This window comes from Siniperca chuatsi, linkage group LG3 (assembly GCF_020085105.1).
Source record: "Siniperca chuatsi isolate FFG_IHB_CAS linkage group LG3, ASM2008510v1, whole genome shotgun sequence".
Taxonomy (NCBI): Eukaryota; Metazoa; Chordata; class Actinopteri; order Centrarchiformes; family Sinipercidae; genus Siniperca; species Siniperca chuatsi.
This window is the reverse complement of record NC_058044.1, coordinates 26,157,806-26,172,355: the sequence shown is the minus strand read 5'-3', so window position 1 is coordinate 26,172,355 and position 14,550 is coordinate 26,157,806. Positions and strand designations below refer to the sequence as shown.

Here is a 14,550-nt window from a genome sequence, read left to right as displayed (position 1 = left end):
ATTTACTGTTGACAGTTGTCATTAGAGCTGGTGAAATCAACAGCCGCCAAAATTGCATTATTTCGAATCATGATTTTGATATAAAAACAATTGTTCAGCATTATCGCCAGCCTTATCCTTTAACTCAGCCCACATCCATACTATGTTGTTTGAAAATAACTGAATGCACTTAATTATAATTTGACAACCTTTCTGTCCTCCTATATTCGTCTTTCTCTTTCTTATGGTTTTATTTCCTCAGTCTAAATTGCACCTTTGTCTATCCTTTCGTGCAATTACTCTGTTTAATAGTTCCTCACTCACTCCTCGCCCTGTCAGACGGGATGAGAGGATTTGGCAGCACTTTTCTTCAGGCAAGCGGGGCAGGTCTCATTAAATTTGCATTAAGTTAAAAGACGCACACACGTAAATGCTCTCACACACAGCAACACACATACTTTCACAGGGCTCACAATACACATGGTGTGTTTATGTCTGCAATATAAATATTCTCACAAACACAATGCAACATATTATGTTATATTAGAGCAATGATTCTTCACCCTAATGTGCCTTACGAGACTGCAGAGTATTTCCCAGTTCGAGACTGATGAGTGTATTAAACTTTATTGTCTTATTTACACAGTGTCCATTTTTCCTGTCCCTGTTTTTCCTACATCTGGTCTCTTTTACATCTGCTATCCCACTGTAATGATCTTCCCTTTTTTTCTAGCTGTGTTTGCGTCTATGACAAGAATAGGTGGATATTATACCCTGAAGATGTGAACCTGGATAGATAGACAATAGATGTGTATTCTTTGTTAAAGTATGAAGTGATAAATGATTAATGTGGCCCTTCTAAAGAAAACATTATGAATAGTTCAGAGACTTAAGGCTGTATATAATACAGAAGTTGTCTGGGGCGTGGGAGAGTGGAAGTGTGAGAAAGGGCCTCAGAGACCTGTTCCAGTGTTGTGAAAACAAAGACACACATCAGACTGGATGGTTAGAGATGTCACTGCCAGAGAGAATGAAAGAAACAGAAACCGGGTCTTGGGTAGCATTATTTCATCTGAAGCCAACAGTCCCACCAATTGGCAATTACTGCTGGAAAAATTCATACAGTAGGTGGTGTTTTTAGGATTTATTTACGGCAAAGTCACAAGTATCAAAGACAGCAACGTAAATTAAAATGTGTGCCCATTCTTTTGTTGGGTGTATTTTCATTAGAAGTTGTGGTAAATTGTGATAGCTAGCTAACTTTTGCTTCAGTGCAGCTGAATCATAGATTCGAACGCTGTGAACGGGTTGTTTTTTGCTTCAATGAGAGTCAATGTATAATGTAATTCCAATTAATTTCCTGTTAAAAGTTGAACCAGAGATAGACTGCTACATACATCAACAAAGCCAGCTAGCTCACTAGCCTGCTAGCTACTTAACATAGAGGTCAACAGAGCCAAGTTAGCTCCTAACAGGAGCTCAATTCAAGTAGCTGGCTAGCATGACATGTAGCTGGCTAGCATGACATGTTGGTTGCCATTCATATAGTCTTACAAATGCTACATATTAGACAAAAGTATACTTACATTTGGATGCAAAAGCTGTGCTACCACTTGCTCCTTTTGTGAAATGGCCCGCCATGTTTTTTTTTTTTTTGTTCAGATCCAGGGGCTGGGACTCGATATTTGGAAATCCCTATCTAGTCATATCGGGATCACCGTGATCCAACCTGCCAATGTTTTGAATACTAGACAAAGTCAGTGAGATCGTTTTGATCCTTGACTGAGAAAACAGAGTTTTCATTATCGAGATCATTCTGAAACAAATTACAAATTTTGAAATACCGGCCCCTGGGGATCACGAATGTGTGTACACAATTTCACGCAATCCATGGCATGCTGCTATCATGGCTAAAATGAAGAAGTTAAAAATCAGTTAGTTAATTTGAATTCTGGCTTGACACACCACAATTCAGGCCAGTACAGTGTTGCAGCACAATGACCGTATTAATTCAAACTTTGCTCAGTAAGAATGTAAAATCTGAAAAATGTATCTTCATATTGGGGCTATATGTAATGTAATACGCACATATGCACATGCCTGTAAACACACAGAAATGCTCATACAGATTACATAGCGGGATAGTATGAAGACCTGCAGTCCATTCTGTGCTCCAATTTGAGCGCCTGATCTAAGCAGAGCAGACAGGCGAGAGCAGCATGCCCTAGAGTCATGTAAAATGCAAAGGAATATTCTACTCTATTAAAACCTCCTGATGGCAGAGAGGCTACACACACACACACACACACACACACTTGCGTACATATTCTTATGTTTATGCACACAAGTGGAATGCACTTGCACTTGTTCAATCTGCAGCCTCATAGCATCCAGACACCAGCACTCAGTAATTCTTGCTTATGAATGGAATACATTCACATTAACTGCCTCTAGGTTAGAATGTAGAAATATTACAGCTCTGTGCTTTAATACACAGGAAATCCGTTTCCTTGGCCGACAGAGAATCGACCCAGATTCAGAGCCACAGTTTGTTAACCATCTTCACGGCACCTCCTCGTCCCAACTTCTCATCTGGTATCTCTTCCACAACACTTCTGAGTGCACTTCTAAGTGTACTTAACTCTAGCAAGTCCACATGTTCTCGTTTCATTATTAAACCCTCCCAACAGACTATCAACGTTTTATTCCGCTTGCTGCCAGAAGTTGCCTCTTTCAAATATTCTCCAGCACTCATCTAAGCCCCCTAACCCCAAACGACGCTTTAAAACACTTAAATTTGAAACCGGCCCTCAAACGCAGGACAAAATATTTACTTCAAGACAGGAATATTTTTCTGTCTGACAACAAGCAGGCTTTATGCCTCTTAAGTAGTGAAAGTGCTGGGAGTAGTGCAGGTCTGAAAAGAGAGATCTTAGATGACGTGTTTCTTTATCATCGCCAGAAGAGCCGGGAGACGCTTTTATGAGACATGCACATTATTATTGATAGACAATCTCAGTACTGCAGGGCAAAAGTAGTTAATGTTGACTTAGGTCTCATATTCATCTCTATTCTGTCTGCTTAATTGGTGTGCAGCGTAGTGATGAACATTGCATTTCAGTTGCCTTGGTGAGCCAGAGGTTAACCAGGGTTACCTCAATGCTATCTAGTGTTTCACAGTTCAATCAAGGCAGAATTAAAGCAGCAAATGTACACTGTTATCTGGATACATGCCTCATATAAGCACGTCGACACACAAACAGAACATCAGAAATATTCTTTCAGACAGACGACACACACACACACCTCTGAATGTATACAAACACACTGACACAAAACATCTTGAGGCTGATCCCAGGTAATGATGTAAAAGACAAAAGGTGAATCTCAGAGCTCTCCCGGGGCCTCGGTGTGACTATTTTTGGAGTCTGCGCACATCTCGGCTCATCTCTTCTGACTCTCTCGTACCGCTTACAGTTTGCTCTCTCTCTCTCTCTCTCTCTCTCTCATGCTTCCCTAAAACGCTTGCTCACCCCGAGCCACTTGTTTATCAGTCTAATGTTTGTTCTTGTCAGGGACAATATGTTCTCTCTCTGCAGCAGTCTACTCAGTTATTCTTCATCTGGCCCCTGGGCTGTTCTTAGTCAGCCTGTGTCCCCAGACAGCTCTCCACTGACCAATGGAGGACTTTAACTATTTATGGCTGTTAGGTGTAGGCTTCATGCACGCAAATTAGGTAATGGGGGTGTATAGGGCACTTCAGGGGAATCCAAGTGTTAAGGCATTTTGTTAAGGCTGATCAGAGCAAGACTGCTTTGTGACATCACCCAGTAATTATGAGGAAGTCATTGTAAATGCAGTTTTTGTTTTATAGGATAGATTATGGTCAGACAATGCTAGTCTACAGCTACAGCTGAGATTTTCATTGTGACACCAGAAAAATAAAAATAAAAATCAACATAAAGGTATTTTGCTGAAAGCATCTTTACGGAATCTTAGTTGAAGCATCACAAATGCCTGCTTGGAAGCTTCCGGACCAACAGGAATTTTCCTTTTTTATTTCCGTCCACTTGGGATGTGATTTCGCACCATTAGCCTCCCCCCCAACCACCACCACCACCTCACACCACCCCTGGACCATAAATATTTCAACCTCTCAATCTATATTCATTATAAAACACATGCCCAATGCAGTGTGTGGTTGTGAGGACACAGGGCTTTTATTTATTATTCTTATTTATTTATATTTCTTTCCTTAGGGCTAGACGTTGGTTTCTATCCATCTGTGCTGATTGCTGGCTATTACAGAGCACTTAGAGCCTCCCCTGAACTGGCCAGAGGGGAGCACAATCCTCGAGAGATCCGCTCACTTCAGGGCTAAGAGGTGTGTGTGTTGTGAGTTTTTGTGGGGAAGTAACCGAGTTATCACGAGTGATAGCAAACACAAGATATCTGGCATAAAAGACAAAAATCTCAGCCAGGATGAATTGAGTTGTTTTGTAGTTTCTTACCAGATTTCCATTGTGTTCTCATCACAGGACTATTCCTGTCATGTTCAATAAATTATTTTTCATGCACATTAAATGTACACTCTCTCTGCTTATAAATATATTCTCCCTCTTCATATTATGGAGCAATGTGAGCTTAAGATTTCCCTGGTGATGTAAGTTTCTTTACACAGTCAAAGTTATCTACCCCCTTGTTCATCTTGTCACATGCTATTCTGTAGGGGTATAAGGGTGTGTGTATTTGTCCCAAGCCGTTCGGTACACAACGCTTGGTTCAGTATGCGGCTTCCTCGGGTCGGTACGCCCTGTGACCCAAACACTTACTGTCAAAATAGTCTTAATTATGTATATTACTTGTACTTGCAGAAGAGAACTTCTAGAGCGTGAGTTTTACCCAGAACGTTTTGGCAAGGTGCACCACTTGTTGTCTATCAGCTGTAGCACGCTAGTCGACTTAGCCCAATTAGCCAGGTTAGACAAGCTCATGTAGTGTCGCTGCCTCCGAAAGGCAAACACAAATGAGAGACCAGAGCTGGTGGATCCTCCCTGACATTTATATCCACCGATTAGTGTCAAACTGTATGCCGACATTGTTCAGCTGAAGTCGGGTATGTCTGTGGAAACACTTCAAACATGTCATTCACAATGACATCACCCAAATGTGTCGATTAGCAGAACGAGACTAGAAGGTGAGTCCCTCTTCCCATAGCATTCAGGCAGCCTCTTACTGCAGATTTGGACTAAGCCAAAGTAATAACTGATGCTATAGGAGTGTTTATTGCTGCGGATATGCGACCATACTCGGTTGTAGAGAATACAGAATTTAAGCATATGGTCAAAGTGGTCGAGCCCCGCTACAATGTGCCTTCTCGTGTGCATTTTAGCCAGTCTGTTGTGCCTGCCCTGTATAAACGAGCACAATCTGCAGTTGTTCAAGAATTATCAACAGGTCAGAGTCTTACGATGGAGCATTACTGACATTTGTGGTATTTATTTTTATAATTTATTTTTTCTTATTGACAATATGCCAGTATTTGAGTGCCATAACTGTTACAGTAAGAATTATGGCCAATGAGCCCCTGTTGACTGTTTATAAAATGACAAAAAATTTATTTTCTACATTTTTTTGTTTTGTTTTCCCTGCTGTACCGAAAACGTACCGAACCATGACCCCAAAACAGAGGTACATACCGAACCGTGAATTTTGTGTACCTTTATACCCCTACTATTCTGCCTCAGTGTAACATGCCAGGAATCTCATTTTTTTAGACATTTATACATATATATTTTTATAGTCCTTTAACCAAAGCTTCAAAATCCTTTTTTATCCTATTTAGATACACACATACATGTAGGTGTCATATGCAGTGTTTTTTGGATGACAAGAGTGCTCACTTGCGCCAACTTCTGTTTTCAAGAATACTGCAGACATACAGACTCAACCCTCTGGATTTTTCTAGGTTGTCAATAGGCTTTCAGATTCAACCTAATGTCTCAGTCTCTTCAAGATTTCAGGACATAATTCTTTCACATAATATAGCAAAATCCAAGGCAAGTGTTCAGACCAAAAATATCACTCCATTAAAAAACAATGGTTAATTATTTTGCAGTCAAGAAGGGTCAGTGAACAGTGAACACAGTGACGATTCCCGTATTGGCTCTGCTGACTACCTACCACTAGTATCTGTCCATATTTAGCGACCAGCCATTTTCTTCTGCCTGTCGTTGGCATTGATTGTTTCTTTAATTTATCTTTGAACCCTCCATACCAGATAGCCGCCTGGTCAGCAACACCACTAGCCAGAACGTCAGAGACTGATCCTCCAGGCTACACGGCTGGTAGCCCACTGTACCACAACAATGCTGCTGGCCGAATGTCTTGGCTCATTCTGCTGGAAGAGCTGTCCATCTAAGTGAGAACACAGTAGTGCTCAGGCCACGGCTGTACAGTAACTTATTCTTCCTTCTCATTAAAAACAAGTACCTTGCTTAATCATGTTTACATTACATTTCATTCACTGCATTTACAGTAACTGTTCAATGGTTGTAATACTTAATTTTCCAAATAGTGCAGTATCATCACTATAAATCAGATATACAGAGTAGTCAGTGTTGGAGCTGAAGCAGTGTGTCAGTTTAAGAATACTTTGGCAACAGTGGTGGATACTAGCTGTAATATCTAAAGCTCTCAAGTCAACACCACATATATGTGTTGGAAAGCTAAACTAGTAACCTGTCTTCCTTGTGAAGGCAAAGGCACTAGCAGATAAGTCTCAGATATAGTGGATTGTTATATCCCAGTGTTTTCCAGTCCAGACATTACATACCCCTTGTCCTTCAGTTTTTTGTCCAAGCTCTTACCCATTGAGATCGTCATGATGGACAGGACTATATTAAACTGTGTGTTCCTTAATTGGATCAAGTGCAACAGTATTGGCACAAAAACTTGCGGGACGCTGGGTGTAGTTTCAATGCAGCTATTTATTCAGCAGCAACCAGTGAAGCTGTAAATGGCAGCAGGCCAGTGTCTGTCTGGTCTCCTGGGTGTAAATGTGTGTCATGTCACTATTGAGGCATGCAGGTCAGCTCCGCTACATGCACAGTACATGTTCTACTCTGCTTAGATCTGGATGGCCGCATTCTGTGGTACAAGACCATCAAGGTGTGCATGGGAAGGTTGGGTGAGCCTGTGTAGTTGACGGTGTATGTCACCATCCTTCTGTGTCTATGTGTGTGCACATAAGTCCAGTTTGTTCAGTCGGTCCAATACTGTGTGTACATGTTTAAAGGATAGGAAACAGATGAGAGCTGTAGGAGTGGCATAGCTGGCAAATCTTTATTAATGCTGGGAACATGAATTTAATTTAATTTAACCTTTAATTTCAACACCAGTGGCAATAAGAATGTGAATTTACAAAAAATTTGGCTTGAATATACAGTAAATATTAGCGTGCATGGCGTGCATGTTTGTGTCATATGTGTCATACTGAAATGTCACCAACAACATTGCATTCATTGCTGTTGACCCAACAAAAATCTGATATTTCTCTGTGAATGTCACTTTTAAAAGGATGTGATGTTGCTAAGCTACAGCCTAGCTTCTCAGGACCAACAACACAGTAACACCAGAACCTTTAATTCAACCCCAGCGATTAAACAGAGATGTGGCTGTCATGGTAATATGAGTAAGATTAGGATTAAAGCATTTAAATGAAATGCAAGCAAACTGCAAATGATGTAGGTTTGTGGAGGACAGAGAAAGATAGTGCTGGCTTAAAGGATGGGGGGGGGGGGTAGAAAAAGTTAGTACAGTCTGACAACTGTATCTGTTGTTAATGGACCTATATTGACTGTCAGCAACCACATTGAGTATTCCATGTCTGCAAATAGTGAAGCTCATTCTCTGGTGTTATGGATAAGTGTTGACCCCCTCCCCCCACTCAAATGCCTCCCCCCAGACTTAGAGCATCCCTCCCCTGCCTCCTGTCCTTCTCCTCCTTCCTTCTCCTCTTTCCGCTGCCTTTATCCCTCCATCTTACCTATTGATTGACCAATAATGTGTTTTCAGTGGTAGATTAATGGCACATTATCCTGACGGGTGTCTGAGGGGACAGGACATGAGGGAGGGCGTGAGAGACGATGCTCTTTAATTGATACACGGTGTGTGTGTGTGTTTGTGTGTGTGCATGTGTGTCTGAGAAAGAGATATAATGAAAAAATAATTATATTTAGGTTATTTAACATAGATTTGATGTTTTTTAGGTTTTTTGTTTTGTTTATTGTTGGGTTTTGTCTGTAGTTTTGCCTAAACCAATATGAAAATACTTTATTTTAAGTAATAATTTATTTACATTATTGTAGCTGTAGATGAAAAGCTTGTATATCCAAATGTGAGATTATGAAGTAGGATATGCAAGGTTGTTTTTAGATGATTATAACTGAAGTTTTTCACATTGAACCTGTAATCCTTGCACTGGAGTTAAAACTGAATCTCTTTACATGATAACAGTGATATGTATCGTTTATGACTATAATGTGTTAAAGGGGTTATGAAGTAATTGTTTATTTGACTTGAATTAATGAAACAGGATATCTTAAATACTGCATCTCAAACATGTAAACACACATTTAACCATGCTAACAGCTTGGATCTGTGGATGAGATGTAGGGCTGGGTATTGTCTTAAAATTTACGATACCAGTACCAAAACCAGTACCCTTTAAGTGATACCGATACCAATAGAGTACTTCATTTGATACCCATCATGTGAATGGAAGCATTCAGTTGCGTAAAATGCCGGAGAAGGAGGCGAAGAGTGCTTAGTGTGTGTGGAGGAGCAGCCCACTGTATGTAGCTGCTAGCTGTAGCTGCTAGCTTTAGCTGCGGCCAATCACACGTCGCATCACCGCAATGTTTGCGGTGATTGGCTGTGAGCAAAACCATAGAAATAGTCATCTTTTTCTAGATCTGGGTACAAAAAGGATCAAATGCAGGTATTGTTTGACTGGAGACATTTCGATATTACTTGGTACTGGGTTATTTCAGTAGATACCTTTTTAAATGGTATTGAGTACCGATTCCGAGTCCTAATGATATGTCAGTTGTTCGGTTGGTTCAGCACTTTGGTCCAAACTGAAACATCTCAACAACTATTGAATGTATTGCCGTGAAATTTGAGAAAAACATTCATGTTCTGCACAGGATGAATTGTAATAACTGTGTCCCCTGACTTCTCCTCCATCAAAGTTTTCACTTATCTAATTAAATATCTCAACATCTACCGGATGGATTAGAACAGATACAGTGGTTACGGAAAGTATTCAGACCCCTTTAAATTTTTCATTCTTTGTTTCATTGCAGCCATTTGCTAAAATCAAAAAAATTCATTTTATTTCTCATTAATGTACACTCAGCACCCCATCTTGACAGAAAAAAAAACAGAAATGTAGAAATTTTTGCAAATTTATTAAAAAAGAAAAACTGAAATATGACATGGTCATAAGTATTCAGACCTTTTGCTGTGACACTCATATTTAACTCACATGCTGTCCATTTCTTCTGATCCTCCCTGAGATGATTTTACTCCTTCATTGGAGTCCAGTTGTGTTTAATTAAACTGATTGGACTTGATTAGGAAAGGCACACACCTGTCTATATAAGACCTTACAGCTCACAGTGCATGTCAGAGCAAATGAGAATCATGAAGTCGAAGGAACTGCCCAAGGAGCTCAAAGACAGAATTGTGGCAAGGCACGGATCTGGCCAAGGTTACAAAAGAATTTCTGCAGCACTCAAGGTTCCTAAGAGCACAGTGCCCTCCATAAACCTTAAATGGAAGAAGTTTGGGACGACCAGAACTCTTCCTAGACCTGGCCGTCCAGCCAAACTGAGCAATCGTGGGAGAAGAGCCTTGGTGAGAGAGGTAAAGAAGAACCCAAAGATCACTGTGGCTGAGCTCCAGAGATGCAATAGGGAGATGGGAGAAAGTTCCAGAAAGTCAACTATCCCTGCAGCCCTCCACCAGTCGGGGCTTTATGGCAGAGTGGCCCGACGGAAGCCTCTCCTCACTGCAAGACATATGAAAGCCTGCATAGAGTTTGCCAAAAAACACATGAAGGACTCCCAGACTGAGAAATAAGATCCTCTGGTCTGATGAGACCAAGATTGAACTTTTTGGCGTTAATTCTAAGCGGTATGTGTGGAGAAAACCAGGCACTGCTCATCACCTGCCCAATACAGTCCCAACAGTGAAACATGGTGGTGGCAGCATCATGCTATGGGGGTGTTTTTCAGCTGCAGGGACAGGACAACTGGTTGCAATTGAAGGAAAGATGAATGCGGCCAAGTACAGAGGTATCCTGGAAGAAAACCTCTTCCAGAGTGCTCAGGACCTCAGATTGGGCCGAAGGTTCACCTTCCAACAAGACAATGACCCTAAGCACACAGCTAAAATAACAAAGGAGTGGCTTCGGAACAACTCTGTGACCATTCTTGACTGGCCCAGCCAGAGCCCTGACCTAAATCCAATTGAAAATGGCTGTCCACCAACATTCACCATCCAACCTGACAGAACTGGAAAGGATCTGCAAGGAAGAATGGCAGAGGATCCCCAAATCCAGGTGTGAAAAACTTGTTGCATCATTCCCAAGAAGACTCGTGGCTGTACTAGCTCAAAAGGGTGCTTCTACTCAATACTGAGCAAAGGGTCTGAATACTTATGACCATGTGATATTTCAGTTTTTCTTTTTTAATACATTTGCATACATTTCTACATTTCTGTTTTTTTTTTCTGCCATTAATGAGAAATAAAATGAACTTTTTTGATTTTAGCAAATGGCTGCAATGAAACAAAGTGAAAAATTTAAAGGGGTCTGAATACTTTCCGTACCCACTGTATTGTACAACGATTCATTGTTTCCAGACGATGAATCCTAGTGACTTTGATGAGCCTCTGACTTTTCTGCTAGCACCACCATGAGGTTAACATTTATAATTTTGACTATTGGACTGGATTGCCATTACATTTAATACAGACATTAATGTCCCCCTGAGGTTGAATTGTAATAACTTTGATCATCCCCTTAATTTATATCTAGCGCCATCATCAAGTCAAACTTTCAATTTGTCCAGTACTTTGGTTTGGCAAAACTGGCAAAACTAATGACATTCCCATCAGCCTCAGCTGTGCTTAATGCTAATTAGCAAATGTTACCAGCTAACACGTTAACCTGAGATGGTGAACATGGTAAACATTATACCTGCTAAACATCATTATGCTAGCATTGTCATTGTGAGCATGTTAGCATGCAGACTTTAGCAGCTTTACAAAGTCACTATCAAGGCTGTAAACTTAGTTTTGTTTAATAATATTTCTCTTGGGATAAAAGTAAAATATGGCCTCTTCTCCACTGCTGTCATTCTTTATACTTTGAATGGCCACATGGCCGCCTTCTGGTCAGACCTTGGTCAAAATGTACTTGCAAATATTTGCTATTTTTATCATTCTATCCTTTATCTGCTATTCAATATATTACATCATGACATGCTGAAGGGTTTGGTTTACCGCATCATGATGAACTGAATTGTCACACATGGAAAAATATTCAAAATTGACTTTTATATGCTTTAAATTTTCTGTTGACATGATGTAAGAAGAGTTGTACAGTGACATGCACACACAGACTTTGGTCTTGTTCATATTGCATGGTATAAATATATTAAATTTATTTATTTTTACTCTCTCACTTAGCTTCCTTTGCAATCTGGTCTCATCTTCTCTCATCCCTGCACTCTCACCTCTTATCTCTGTATTATCTGATTTCATCCCCTCTGCCATCTTTCAATTTCCTCCAGCAATTTGCATGGGGGGGGCGCGACTAAATTAGTAGATCAATAGGCCATCAAACAGTCTTTAAGTGTGACACATACACACACCCACTGCCTCAGGTCCCCCCTCTAACTAATAGCCTTGTTGTTTACTTTACAATGTGCTGTGTCATGTAGTTTTGGTCTCAGGTTGCCCTCCAGTGCATCGGGACACCCCGAGGGAATCCTTGGATGGGGCTGATACCAGAGAGAAAACCCACAAATACTCCTTGTACATTTTGTTTTTGATTGTGTCTTGTTTTATCAGAATGACCAACGTTGTTGAGGCATTTTTTAACTGAGATGTGGTTTATATGAATCTGTCCTCGACAAATTGCTAATCTTTTTTTACCGTATAGACAAATACATCTGACAGATACATACATCATTGGCCTATGGAGCTTGAAATGGAGCATCTATCTGGAATCCTCCATGGGAAATCTTTTGGTGACAGTCTTTTCTGTGCTTTCATGTCGCAGAAACATGTCCGGGGACCGTCTCTCCCATCGTCTTGGGCGATGACCTTTGTCAGATGACTGGGAGAGGTCAACAAAGGTTGAAGAAACAAGTGAGTTGAGAGAGGGGCCCCCATCTAGTCATGCAGAAAGGAGCTGCCAGAAAGTTTTACACAGGCGTAATGTGCATGTGCACACACACACACACACAGAGTCGCTCTCCATCTAACAGGAACAGGACTTCTTGATCCTGACCAGCCAGACCTCAGCTATAGAGAGGCGCAGACCCATGCAGAAATACAAACATGATCGTAGTTTTTCCAACACAAACACACACTCATCAACTGGTTCTGACCGATCTCTCCTCCCTCCCTCTCTCTCTCTTTGTTACACACTCTCCTCAGTCCTTTATAATCGCACACAGTCAGGCTTCAGTGCACAGACTACTGTGATGAGCTATGACAAGGCAAGACACGGGAGGCAAGCACAGTAAGAATGGGAGAGGAGGATGGGGTGACAAAATGAAAAGAGCACTGTGGTAGAAACAATTAGCACTTCTTATAACGAGCATTGAGGTGAATTAGTGCATTTATGCCTGACATGTACTCAGTGAGGTCATTCATAATAATAATAAAACTTTATATTAAAATTAATTTTACCTTAGTCTCTGCAGTCCAAAGATCCAGCTGGAGTGCCTTTAAGATAGTATGATCTTCAATTTATGTCTCCATTAAATACAATTAAAATGTTAATAATACACCATTTGGCCACACCTCGCATCTCGTCTGCCGTCATGTCTGAGCGGGTAGCCGCCAGGGATTGTGGGTACTGAGCAGTGGTATGACTCTCTCTAGTAGCTCTGAAACACGAGACAGCCTGCCGGACATATCAGGCCTCTCTTCTTCGGTGAATAGACACACACCCACACACTGTGTCTCTGAATCACACACATAATGATGCATGCCTTAGAGATGTCTTTATTATTTGGTGCAGTGGATCAATAATGAACAAATTGCGTCCAGGTTTATGATGTAAAATCCTGTTTACATCAGAAATATATACCTATGACCTTAAGTTTTTATTTTCTATTCAGTCTGATTTAGGTCTGATTTATTAATAGAAATGTGAAGGATAAGTGTTGTGGCAAAGTGCACTGGGGGTAAAGTGCAGCACTGATAAGGTCAACTGTCTTTCAACTCAGTCAATACAGGAAGTGGATTTCCATAAGTGGGGGGGGAAATGCATGATTCTTATTTTCGTCCTTTGACAGTTCATGTAGGATAATTTTAGATTAGATTTAATTTCAAACCACAAGTTGGATCCAGTTTACTTCTGTGCCACTAACAAATCCTGTTGTCAAGGATATTAATGTTTGTGGCCCGAGGAGGGCGAGGGGAAAAACAATTCCCTTCAGGGATCAATAAAAGATCAAATTATGTTTGGTCTTTGGAAAGTCATGAGGTTCCAAACATCACAACTGTGTAGCTTTTCAGACTGTCACAATCATTTGAGATATTTTAAAGGCCAGAATTACGAGTCCCCTTAAACAAACGCAAGAACTGTAAGGAGTTTAGTTAAAAAACGAACACCACAGTGAAATATCTGGGTTTTTTTTCTGCTTTTCAAAGACAAGCAAAATTAGACTAACTTATATCATGTTGCCTATTTGGTTTACCATAATGCATAGTTTACACCCTGAATATGCAGATTATCTCACCAGTTACAGAATATAACTGTTATATATCTAGATTTCAAGAAATGGACTGGATCCTCCTGGTTATATCCAGCTGTCGTTGCTGGTTTCTGACTTTTCCTCTTTTATTCCTGGTCTGTTCTCCTTGACCATATTGTAAAGAGTTACACATTCCACAAAGCAGATGATGTGACAACTAAGACATGTTATCAGTGAAACAGGAAATCCAGAAAGCCAATAACCCTTTTATGTTTTAGGGATTAGTGTGAGGCATTAATTCACTCTGGAGTCTGAGGTGCATTTCCAAAGCACAAACCCGAATCTTTAGTAATAAGCCGGACTTGAAGCTATACCATAAGGAATGAGCCTTGGCTTGGCTTCACATGAGTGGGAGCACAGCTTTCCATTGTGTACACTTTAAATTATGCTGAGGCTGCTGGTATATTGGTCTGTGGCTGTGGTACGACAGCAGAGTGGCCTCCGTTCAGGAAGAGAGCTTGAGGCTCTAGACGCTGTCTCACACAGACTCTTAGGAAGGGACAAGCCTCAC

The 14,550-nt window shown here is 40.7% G+C and overlaps 1 protein-coding gene across 13 annotated transcripts in view; it reads left to right on the top strand.

Annotated features, from left to right (window-relative positions):
* The window catches only part of LOC122873373, a 190,639-nt gene that overhangs the window by 32,189 nt on the left and 143,900 nt on the right, over positions 1-14,550 (top strand). For 4 of the 13 annotated variants that reach the window (XM_044190003.1, XM_044190005.1, XM_044190016.1 and 1 more), the window contains one exon: positions 12,332-12,420. The exons of the other annotated variants lie outside the window; for them this stretch is intronic. In XM_044190003.1, coding sequence (XP_044045938.1) covers positions 12,332-12,420 — 89 coding nt within the window. The remainder of the gene's footprint in view (positions 1-12,331; positions 12,421-14,550) is intronic. 13 annotated transcript variants of the gene reach the window in all.